At 54.4% G+C, this 12,126-nt stretch overlaps 3 protein-coding genes across 3 annotated transcripts; 2 read left to right on the top strand and 1 right to left on the bottom strand.

Annotated features, from left to right (window-relative positions):
- Window positions 1–2,457: 2,457 nt before the first annotated feature.
- CPAR01_11368 (ABC transporter) lies at window positions 2,458–5,977 on the top strand (the record flags this gene model as incomplete). Its single annotated transcript, XM_060495627.1, has 3 exons — window positions 2,458–2,609; window positions 2,896–5,852; window positions 5,919–5,977. The coding sequence occupies 3 exons, from the start codon at window positions 2,458–2,460 to the stop codon at window positions 5,975–5,977; spliced, it is 3,168 nt and encodes a 1,055-aa protein (XP_060345975.1).
- A 93-nt stretch (window positions 5,978–6,070) lies between these two features.
- CPAR01_11367 (uncharacterized protein) lies at window positions 6,071–6,256 on the bottom strand (the record flags this gene model as incomplete). The annotated part of the gene is made up of 1 exon (XM_060495626.1): window positions 6,071–6,256. The coding sequence occupies one exon, from the start codon at window positions 6,254–6,256 to the stop codon at window positions 6,071–6,073; it is 186 nt and encodes a 61-aa protein (XP_060345974.1).
- Window positions 6,257–7,152: 896 nt separating this feature from the next.
- CPAR01_11366 (uncharacterized protein) lies at window positions 7,153–11,856 on the top strand (the record flags this gene model as incomplete). Its single annotated transcript, XM_060495625.1, has 4 exons — window positions 7,153–7,953; window positions 8,336–8,824; window positions 8,899–9,099; window positions 9,229–11,856. 4 exons carry the CDS (start codon window positions 7,153–7,155, stop codon window positions 11,854–11,856), a joined length of 4,119 nt encoding a protein of 1,372 aa, XP_060345973.1.
- Window positions 11,857–12,126: the final 270 nt, after the last annotated feature.

The raw sequence follows: 12,126 nt of genomic DNA, 5'->3' as shown, positions 1-12,126 counted from the left end.
TTCCATGCCAAAGAGAAGAGTGAAAAGACGAGGAAGAATACATAGAAGGAAACAAAAGAAGATGTCGGATGAAACTGGGGATGGGATGACCACCCCTCTGCGAAGACTTCGGCGTGTTTTGTAACAAGAGAATTTTTTTTACCGGAAAATCAGGGACGGTCCCATGGGAAAGTCAATCTCCTTCCTTCTTGCCCTGATCTGGTTGTCAGAAATCTACGGAAAGGTACGTAGCGCGGTACTTCGCATGTGCTTCCATGCGCAGGAGTAGGTAGCAGTTCGGACATTGCGCCTGCCTCGTCGAGGCAAAAGGGAATTGGGGTGGCGAAGTCGAGGCGTGGAAAACTAAGGTAGGTATTACACGACGTCCAGACTTTGGAGTGCTTGCCTATTTGCCTACCTACCTACGTATCTGTAAAGATACACGTGTATGTATTGCAACTGACATCTCACGCTGCATATGTACTCCGTACACTCTGGCGGTCTTTGGATGGGATGTGATGTTCATCCCCGGCCGAGACGACTCAGACGGCCTGGAAACGACAGGGAATGGGGGGGTTGACATGGACGATGCCCGTCTCACCCCCTTTCCTCCTTCGTCCTCTTCGATTCTCACCCTCTTCCCCATACTACGCTAAGCGCACGGGATAAGGCAGGGCTTATCGTGAACTGAGCCACGCAGCCGGCATTCACTTGAGAGACGGGAAGGTGAGATTGCTGACTAGAGGTGCGACTTGAAGGTCGTTTAGCAGCGACGTGGATGTATCCGCCACTGTGGGGCAACTTTGGGTGTCTGTATAGACGACACTTCTTCCATTGATATCAAATCTGTATCCATAGCGAATGGTAACATAGGGGGGTAGACACGTGGAAAGAAAGGCGTCCAGGCTGGACGACAACAGTGCCGATATGGCCCGAGGTTTGACGATATGAAATTGCTGTGACCAAGGCGAAAAGGTAATTGACCACAAGGGAATATTTCGGAGGGTTGCTCCGTGAAAATAGTTCGGACCTTCTGCAAAGTACACAGTAGGGGAAAGGCAGTAAGCGCCATGTTAACACCTTTCTATTTCATGGCCTCTGAAGAGACAGCATCGGTGAATCTGCACTGACTGAAAGAGAGACTGGGGACCCAGGTGTATTCTGCTCAACAGAATGGAAGCCACTGTCGAATATCAGAGTCAGGAACTGGGCCTGAGCACCGTGCCGCGGTCAAGCACCCGAGAAAAAAAAAAAAAAAAGAGACGTCGTCAACCAAGGCAAATGGCAAAGTGTCCGTGGGCCTCACAAATGGCTGAAAATGCATTGGTGCATGAACGGGCATTTTCCCTCTCACCGCCCTTCTCGATAACCCTTTCGAGGTTAGCGCGGGGTCAGATAAGCGAGTTAACCCCTCCGATAAGACATGAGTCGCCAGGGGGGTGGAACACGGCAGTGACACCCAACCAAGGTACCCAACACAAACACAGGGCAGGTGGCAGCGAGGCAAGCACCAAGTAATCGTACCTCATTGCAGGCAAGAGGCAGGCACGAAGGAGACACTTGGACAAGTCTTGGAGGGAAGGAGGGATGGAGGGGAGGGAGGAAGGCAGGAAGGAGGGGTGGTTTCCGCAGTTTCTGATTTTTTTTTTCCTGTGGTGGGGCTACCCTTGCCGCTAGCGTCGCCGTCGCCGGGCCAGAAGTGACACGCCGAAGCACACAGAGCCACACAGCGCACACTCTCTGCCACTTCTGTTGGTACCGTAAGGTACGGTAGCTGACGGAAGGAGCGAGAAAAAAATAAAAAAAAGTTTTTGGTGGGCGGGCGGCGGGACAAGGGGGGAGAACTACACACTGCGTAAGGCGCTGAACATTTTTGACCAGGCACCAAATGGAGGGGGAGGCACTGGAGGGGGAGGGGCCTTACCTTAGGTACCCAGGGGAGAGGGGGGGGGGGGCAAAAGAAGAGAGCGATAACACAAGCCAGGCCTGAATTTTGGCGCTAGACATTAAAAACTCCCAGCCCGCCGCCCTCACCCTTTTTCACAATCTTTTTTTCCCTCCTCTTCCTCCTCTTGAACCTCTTCCTCTCTCCAACCTCCCGTTCCCTTTCTTCTCTCCTCCTGGTTATCCGTCTTCCTCCAGACGCATCTCCACTCAATCATTTGATTTTCTTCACACGTCCTGTCTGCGACGGTTTATCAAGTGCGATATTCGCCTAGATCGACCCCGCCTTCGCAAGAAGTTCAGAGACTATCACAACCCACGAATCGCCAAAGTAGAGCAGAAGAACTACGATCCTCCAGTCGTTTGTCTCTTCTCGCGGGCCTTTCCACACCTCTCAATCGTCCTTTTTTCGGTCACGATAAGAGTTATAGACTTCGCATCTAGACGCTTTAGACGTTCAAGAATCGCGAGTTTTCTCCCCACACGAATATCTCAACAAACACCCTCCCGATCGACATAATACCAACCGTCATAATGTCTTCCGAGAACGCCCAGTCCGTCAAGGTTTTGGACGAGCTTTTCCAGAAGCTCACCGTCTCCAAGGAGGCTGCCGACATCAAGGAGTCCTCCAGCTCCCTGGCTTCCTTCATGAACGGCCGCATTGAGGATCAGGATGTTCCCACCAAGTAAGTTGTCACTACTGTCATATTCACTGCCAGCTACACCGCAACGTTGCCTTGAGGGGGAGTGAGATTTTGCTTCAAGCGACCGTGTCCACGGCCTTGGGAATTTCTCCAAAAAAAAAACGGGATTATTTTTTTCTTGTTCCCCTCGCCTCTTCGGGCGGCTTATGCACCGACCCGCTGCGACGCTGAGCGATCAGCCACGCTGGCCACTCAGCGGCGAGTTATTTTCGGCTCACACACATTTTTTTTTCTGGAGCATCAGCGCTGACAAGGATTTTCCCCGCAGGACCATCGAGTCTATCCGCAAGCTGTTCAACAACAAGAAGGATGCCGCTGCCCGTGAGAAGGCCGCTGTCGCCATCACCGCCATTGCTCAGCACTCCGAGGTCTCCGCTCACGTCGAGCCCCTCCTCGTCGCTCTCCTCCCCGATGTCCTTGCCGCCGCTGGTGACAAGATCACCGGTGTGAAGAACGCCGCCACCGCCGCTGCTCTTGCCATCGCTGAGGCCATCAACCCCAACGCCGTCAAGGGTGTCTTCGCCCCTGTCAAGAAGTCCCTCCTCGAGGCCCAGAAGTGGCAGGAGAAGATGGCTGCTCTCGATGTCCTGGAGACTGTCATCCGCACCGCCCCCGCCCAGGTCGGCTTCCGCGTCCCCGACTTGATCCCCGTCGTCTCCGAGTCCATGTGGGATACCAAGAAGGAGGTCAAGGAGCGTGCCTACAAGACCATGGAGGCCATCTGCCAGCTCATTGTCAACCGTGATATCGAGCGCTTCATTCCCGAGCTTATCAAGTGTATCGCCAAGCCCGAGAACGTCCCCGAGACCGTTCACTTGCTCGGTGCCACCACTTTCGTCACTGAGGTCCAGGAGCCCACTCTTGCCCTCATGGTTCCCCTGCTTGACCGTGGTCTCGCCGAGCGCGAGACTGCCATCAAGCGTAAGTCCGCCGTCATTGTCGACAACATGTGCAAGCTTGTCGACGACCCGAACATTGTCGCTCCCTTCTTGCCCAAGATGATGCCTGGTCTCCAGAAGAACTACGACAACTTGGCCGACCCCGAGGCCCGTGAGAAGACCAAGCAGGCCCTCGACACCATCATCCGTGTCGGTAACGTTGTTGACGGCAAGATCCCCGAGGTCCGCCACGACTCCGACTTGGAGGTTGTCCTCCCCAAGCTCAAGGAGTCCATCCCCTCCAAGTCCAAGGCCAAGGCCGATAAGCTCGACATTGTCCTCCAGTACGCCTCCAACATCGCCGGTCAGCTCATCGACGAGAAGGAGATGGAGTCCGCCGTCTGGACTGAGGCCCTCAAGCCCTACATCGCCGTCGTTGTCGGTGATGATGATGCCCAGAAGGTCGTTGACGACTTCCGCAAGCGCGCCGCTCCCGGTGCCGCCGAGGAGGAGGAGGTTGACCCCGATGATGAGGAGGGTGAGGACCTTTGCAACTGCACCTTCTCCCTTGCCTACGGTGCCAAGATTCTTCTCAACCAGACCCACCTCCGCCTCAAGCGTGGCCAGCGCTACGGTCTTTGCGGTCCCAACGGTTCCGGAAAGTCTACTCTCATGCGTGCCATCAACAACGAGCAGGTTGAGGGTTTCCCCAAGCAGTCCGAGGTCAAGACCGTCTTCGTCGAGCACGACCTGGACTCTGCTGACACTGAGATGACCACCATTGAGTGGACCATGAAGAAGCTTGCCGATGCCGGTGTCGAGACCTCCCAGGCCGACGTCGAGGCCAAGCTCAACGAATTCGGCTTCACCGAGGCCATGGTCAAGGGTGAGATCTCTGCCTTGTCTGGTGGTTGGAAGATGAAGTTGGCTCTTTGCCGTGCTGTCTTCGAGGCTCCCGATATCCTGCTTCTCGACGAGCCTACCAACCACTTGGACGTGAAGAACGTCAAGTGGCTCGAGGACTACCTCATGAACTCCCCCTGCACTTCCATCATCGTCTCCCACGACTCTGGCTTCCTTGACAACGTCTGCCAGCACATCGTCCACTACGAGCGCTTCAAGCTTAAGCGCTACCGCGGTAACCTCAAGGAGTTCGTCAAGAAGAACCCTGCCGCCAAGTCCTACTACGAGCTCTCCGACTCCGAGATGGAGTTCTCTTTCCCCGAGCCCGGTTTCCTCGAGGGTGTCAAGACCAAGGCCAAGGCCATTCTGCGTGCCAGCAAGATGTCCTTCCAGTACCCCGGTACCACCAAGCCCCAGATCTCCGACATCTCCTTCCAGTGCTCTCTCGGCTCCCGTATCGCTGTCATTGGCCCCAACGGTGCCGGAAAGTCCACCCTCATCAACGTCCTTACTGGTGAACTTATCCCCACCGTTGGTGAGATCTACCAGCACGAGAACATCCGTATCGCCTACATCAAGCAGCACGCTTTCGCCCACATCGATAACCACTTGGACAGCACCCCCTCCGAGTACATCCAGTGGCGTTTCCAGACTGGTGAGGATCGCGAGACCATGGATCGCGCCAACAAGATCATCACCGACGCTGATGAGGAGGCCATGAACAAGATCTTCAAGATCGAGGGTACCCAGCGCCGCATCATCGGCATCAACTCCCGCAGAAAGTTCAAGAACTCCTACGAGTACGAGTGCTCTTTCGCCATCGGTGACAACGTCGGCCAGAAGAACGAGCGCTGGACTCCCATGATGTCCGCTGACAACGTCTGGCTTCCCCGTAACGAGCTTCTGGCTTCTCACCAGAAGATGGTCGCCGATGTCGATATGAAGGAGGCCCTCGCCTCCGGTCAGTTCCGCCCTCTGGTCCGTAAGGAGATTGAGTCTCACTGCGCCAACTTCGGTCTCGATGCTGAGCTGGTTTCTCACTCTCGCATGCGTGGTCTGTCTGGTGGTCAGCGTGTCAAGGTCGTCCTTGCTGCCTGCTCTTGGCAACGCCCCCACTTGATCGTCCTTGACGAGCCCACCAACTACCTTGACCGTGACTCTCTCGGTGCCCTGTCCAAGGCCCTGAAGAAGTTCGAGGGTGGTGTCATCATCATTACCCACTCTGCTGAGTTCACCAAGAACATCACTGAGGAGGTCTGGGCTGTCGTTGACGGTAAGATGACTCCTTCCGGTCACAACTGGGTTCAGGGCCAGGGCTCTGGTCCCCGTCTTAAGGGTGATGAGGGTGAGGAGGAGGAGAAGTTCGACGCCATGGGCAACAAGATCGTCAACACCAAGAAGAAGGTCAAGTTGTCCTCTTCCGAGCTCCGCAAGAAGAAGAAGGGTAAGTCTATTCCATCCATCACATGATGCATTACCTACGTACAGAATGCTAACATCTCTCCTCCAGACCGTATGGCCCGCCGCAAGCGTGGTGAGGAGGTTTTCTCCGACGAGGACGACATCTAAACCAGTCGCCACGAGATCGCTTTCCTTTCCATTTGTCACGAGCCTTACAAAAGTCTTTTTTCGGTAACGCGGGTTGCATGGTTACGGGCCTGTTTATGATTTCTTTGACGAGCACCCATGAGATTCCCCTTGAAATGACATCGCCGGATGAAGGAATGACCATCTCGCTGTAGGATTGGAGGATCCCGCGCGCGAGTGTGAGAGAGGTTCCTGGCGACAGGGAATGAGGGGGTAAGAATAAGAGAGTAGAAAGAGTAAATAGACGGCAATACAAGCCATAGACACTTCAACTTCTGTTTCCTCATTGATGTATGCAACGTGATGTTTCGATACTGTTCTCCAGAAGATGGGATCTTTGTGCCTGGTGTTTGGCTGCGATCTCCGACTGCGGTACCCAAGACCATACTTCAGCACCTATGTGGACCGTCTTACCTGACCGACCTCCGAGGTTGAACATCAACCTGACGCTTTGGTCATTTCCAGGCCAGGCCATGGTCTTTTGTTTGTGGTCATTGTGCTATTGTACTCGAGTGACCGGGGGATGATACTTGGACAATATCCCGGGACACGTGTAATACCAATCGTGCCTTTGTCTCAACTCCCTCAAATGTGAGCCTCCCTTCCAACGTCCCGCGCATTGGCGCTCAGGCAGAAATGCTGCATCTATTGACCAGTAATTGTAGATTCCTTTGTTACCATTCTATGCAGGTTCCCTCTGGTTGATCGATAATCACAGGGGCTTCAAGTCTCACTAGAGATAGTTGAGCCTCCAAAAAATCATATCTGAATGTCCGAGGTCAGATTGTTTCTTTGAGGGATCTTTGGAGGGATGAAGGCTGGATGCGTCTGCATGTGAAGTCAAAGGGCCAGCTGTGCTGATTGTGCTCGACATTGTCCCAAGTTGAGAGAGAGAGAGAGAGTTGCCGAAGACTACCATTCCTGTCTCGCTTGGTTTCGAGGTCAAATCCAGGTCTTCGAGGAGACAACGTCAAAGACGCCAAATTGTCTTCTCGTTCTCCCATCCGTCATGACTCCCTCGTCTCTCGATATCTTCTTTCTCTTCATTATCCAGTTTCCTCTAGGAAACCCCTCTTTATCTCGATTACCCACACGTCTCGTCAAGCCATCCACCGTCCGTCCCAAATAACGACACTATCACACGTGAGGCCATCACCATGGCCGCCTCCCCAGACAAGGACCTCACCCAAGAAACAATCTACGACGAAGAATGGTGGGTAAAAAACACCCGCGAACACCCAGACAGCCCCATCACCGTCCCCCTCTCCCCATCACCACAACCAGCCTCTGGAGACTCAGACAACACCGACACCTCCGACCACACAGACACCTCCAACATCTCCATCCCCGCCACGGCAATCCACACCCACGACACAACAGCCGCGACCATCACATCCCTCCGGCCGCCCGGGAACCCCCACGCACCCTTATTCCTCGGCGCACCGCCCGTGAAGCCGGCAAATAAAGGCCAATGGGCTTACGTGGAGTACATCCCCGCTTGGACGGACCCCCTCTGGAAAGACGGCCATTCACGCGTACAGGACGAGAAGAACCCGGCGTATGTGGTGCGCAAGCGCGACTGGACGAAGAGTATTCGTCCGGCGCAGCTGCCGCAGGATAGGGCGCAGAATCCGAGCGCGTTTGCGTTGCGGTACGGGGTGTATCCTGATCGATTGGATGGTAGGTCGCGGTTGACGCCTACGAGGGGTGCGTTTCGCAAGTTCAAGTATGATGGGGTTGAGGTTCCTGGTGTGACGGCGGAGGTTGTGATTAAGCAGGCGGAGGGGTTTGCTAGGACGGCTGGGTTGACGGGGGTGGATGGGTTATTGGAGGTGTATTCTGGGATGAGGGGGGGTGGTGGGAATGAGAATGAGAGGTTTGTGTTGAGGGCGTTGGAGGGGATGAGGGATGATGAGGATTTGCAGATGATGATGTTTCGGGGGATGACTTCGCATGAGGTATGTTGATATTGCGTTTGTGAGCGTGTTTGTGACGATGAGTTGAGGTTGATGAGTTTGGTGTAGTTGATTGAGGAGGGGATGATGTCGATGAGGAATGGGAATGCGTGTGATTTGAAGAATGATCTTCATAAGTAAGTTCTGGGACGCTTGCCCCTATCTTCTCGATGTTATCTCAGCTGACCTGTTTGGATGGATGAAGGTATCTCACAAGAGACAAGTGGGTTGAAAGCACATGGCGAGGATGCGACCCCGACAAACCAAGACTCGTCTACCAATCCGGCCAAGTAAAAGGAGAATGGGACCCAAGAGTGAGAAACGATATATCTCCTTTCAAATCACGCTCGTACATACAACAAGTCGAGAGCTAACACATATCAAGACAAACGACTACCTCTGGGAAAAAATGCAACCAGCCCTCCTCCTAGCCTCCCGCATCCTAACCCACCTCGACAAAAACGATCCCTACTGGCGCCGTCTCCACGACGTCCTCAACCGCCAAACCATCGACGGATCCCACGACTACCGCACTTCCGAGATGCGCAAGAAGAACCCGGCCGTGAAGTTCACCCTGCAAGATTACGACGGCGGCGGGCAAAACGCCATCGTTGACGACGAGACTCGCAAGGACATGTTTGACGTCCACTTCGAGGTTCTCCACGTTCTGCAGACGAGAATGCGGTTCATGCTATGTAGCGGATATAAGGAGGAGGATAGTGGGACGGCGGGCGTGACGTGTGTTGCGGGTTCATATATCGATGTGTATATTGTCGCCGACGCGTTGTGGCCGTTGGTTGTACCTGGGTATAGTGATGATGAGAGATTGTTGCAGGGTTTCTTTTTGGCTTCTACGATTGTTCATGAGATTGCCGTGAGTCTTGGCTTCTGTCAGAAACTCGTGCAGAGACTACTTATCATAGATTTGGCTGACGTTGATGTGGGTAGCATGCGGTCAACTATGCGCACCATCTCGTTCTCTTGCCGCCGGACTGCTTCCAAGTTGAGACCTGGAAAGCCACCCCGGACAAGGTCAAGAAAGTTTCAGAGATTGGGTCAAAGATGTTTTCCAAATTTTCGGAGGGCCACCTTGAGCCATTCTTCGAGGATGAGTCGCAGGCTGAGCTGGGTTTTTGTACCGAGAACCGGGTGAGTTGACTCTATTTGTCTTCGTTTCCTCTACCTTCTTTGCAACTACCACTACCGCCTTGTGACTCAGAAGCAATGGTTATGTAGACAGTTACAAACCACACTGACACATCACCAACTACCTATTAGCTCTTCGGCGGCGTTCACTGGAACATCATTTCCCCCGAACTGCCCCATCTTTTCTTTCTGCCTGCCGCCATGGCAATGGAGAGGTGGCCACGGCCCAAAGGCGATTGCGGCCGTCTCCCCGTCGAAAAGCTCGAAAAGAGCCCGGACAGACTCGTTCTCGACCACATACCGCTGCTCCCGGACCAATACGTCTGCCCCACCCGCGTCGCCCACATTGTCCGCCTCTTCACCGAAGCCTTCTGGGGCGTCGAGGTGAACAAGTACGGCCCTGCAGCGCTGCGCTTCGGCGGCTTGGACCCGGTCAAGCTCCCCATCATCTGGCCGCGCATCCAGCTGAGCGCCGCGCTGAGAGGTGTGCTGGCGCCGAGGGGCGATCGGGCTCTGGAACTGCTGCCGAAAAGCGACTCGGAGGAGATGCTTGAAGCTGGCCCGACGCTGCAGCGTTTCTTGTACCAGGCCGGGACGGAGTTCCTGAGGCCGCATGTGGTGCGGTACCGGTGGGAGAGAGACCACAAGCACTTTGTCTACTCACGGAACGGACAGATGGTCACACACATGTTTCAGTTGGCTGTCATCGTGATTGAGACCCATATTGCGTATAATTTGCGGCAAGGTACCGAGGATGTTGATAATAGGATAAAGAGCAGAGCGTGGCTGAAGAGCTGGAAGAAAGCTGAGACTCGGAGATGGGGGTTGATGCTCGACAGGAGTTTACAACATTCGCGATCGTCATTAGATGGCAAGCTATGCCCTTTGCCACATCGATCGGTTCATCCGCTCCAAGATGAGGATTATTTCTGGCAAAACATCCCCGACCTAGGGACGAGAGCGGGCCAGAGAACAGCGGAAGTACTACGGCGGATATACGAGGTGATCATCTTCGAGATCGGGTGCTTCCAGCAACTGTTTATCGACATTTACCACCTCGACGACGCAGAGCTCGAAGCGTTCCAGGCGACGAACGCGCCCGAGGACCTGAACTACCGCCTCACGGTTACAACCGATCTGGGAACGGAGGCACTGCGACAGGCCACGAGACTCGTGGCAGACTACGGCGGGACCGGTTTCTTACCCGCCGTCAACATGGCAGTTCTCCATGACTTTGTGGGGAAATTCACCAACATGAGGGCGCAGCTCGAGGAGATGAGGCCTTGGGCTGAGAATCTTTCCGAGATCAATCCGTCAAACTATAACCTCCTGCAACCCATCATACCGAGGCTCAAGATCGCGCGGCGGCTGGCGACGGCGAGGATGGTTAAGCTCGTGCAAAAGGAGCTTGAGATGCTTCCTGTGGAGACTTTGGTTGTCATTGAGAAGTTTCTCAGCTTTGTGAAGACGACGGTGAAGGCTGCGGGCCAAGTCAAAATTGATTTGGCGAGGGACTGGGAGATGGATCTGGATGAGGTGATTACCGAGTTCGAAAAGAGGGATAAGCTTGATCAGCCTGGCTTGGTGGAGCATGTTACTGACGAGGAAGACCTCGAGGATGGCCTTGCAAGCAATGATCCGCTTACTGAAATTATCAGGAAGAGGAAGCCCAAGAACCCCTGGAATGGAGCAAATCACCCTCCAAAACGACTCAAAAGACCCAGGATTGCGGCACCGCAGCTTGTTCCACAGCCCCTGGCGCATCCTACGCCCTTTTCAAAGTACTCTCCGCCCAGGCATAGGTTCGGGGACACCATCAAAGCCAGCCGCTTCTCCAGACGCAACATAGTCAACGCCGTCCCGGACCCGATGTCCAAGATCCCAAACGTATTCGCCAACATCCCAGACATATCCTTCCCGCTATCGCAATCTCCTTCCGGGTTCGCGGGATATGGTCCAGGCAAGCAGCAGCCGCCGCCACAGCTCCCTACTCATGCTTCTGTATTCGGCAGACCTGGGATCCAGATCGCAGAGGGCCCCGAGCCGATGGGCATATTCCCCCACGCGTATGCCTTATCGGCATCCTTCACGGAGGACCTCGAGCACGAGGCTAGGGCCCGACTTATGCTCGCGCAGCAGAGTCCCGCTCACTCCGCGCTGGGGTTCAGGGAGAGACACGGAGCGACGCTGGCGAACGCATATCGTGATCCTGCGCCTCCAATACCGGACTCCCCTGAAAGGCACAACAGCGGCGCCGCCTCCGGGTTTGGATTCGGTGGTGGGTATCGACGGCGAAGAATCCCAGATCCGCAGGATCATTCGCCGACTACGGAAGAAATATCCAGCTTATCAAGTTACCCGGGTTCGACTCCGGGAAAAGTGAACAGGGGGAAGGGGGCGGCGGGACCTGGGGACGTAGATGCTGCAGATGAAGACGAGAGATGGGGGACAACTAGCACAAACAGGGCTAGCGCACTCAATATGCAGCGAGAACTAGATATGAAGCAAGGGTCGAAGGAGCATATTGAGGAGCAAAAGCGGCAGCAGCGGGAGTGGCTGAATAGTCTCGCAAGACAGCAGGCACCGGCCGGTATGTTGGAGATGGATATGAGGCCTGACTATAGTACAGGACCTTTAGGAGGAGGATCAAGTGCTAGTATCGGCGGGTCGGATGAAGGAAGCAGCCAGAGGCCATCTACTGCATCTTATCGGCAGAAGGTAAGGTATTTGCCAAACGACATGGACTGGGTGCCTGGTTAAGGATCACTTGTTCAATCAAGCCTAGCCTTTGAAGCAGGGGAAACAAAGTCTTCTTTGCCAGATAAGCTAAGTCAGGAATGGCGAATCTGAATATGTCGATATGTTTTGGATGAAGGAGTTAAGGAGTCCCCGTGGAGGCAACGGCTTGTTTTCTATTTGTCTCATTTGGTAAGCAGGCATACTTGAATGCGACTTGAACTCAATGAAGCTTTCCTGAGACATGCGTCTTGCTCAGGTTTCCCAGGTTCATTGATGAAATGATTGTGTGAC

The sequence above is a fragment of the Colletotrichum paranaense genome (genome assembly GCF_030867605.1).
Source record: "Colletotrichum paranaense strain IMI 384185 chromosome Unknown Scaffold_9.1, whole genome shotgun sequence".
NCBI lineage: Eukaryota > Fungi > Ascomycota > Sordariomycetes > Glomerellales > Glomerellaceae > Colletotrichum > Colletotrichum paranaense.
Note: the sequence above shows the minus strand (reverse complement) of the source record. Positions and strands in the feature narration are given on the sequence as shown.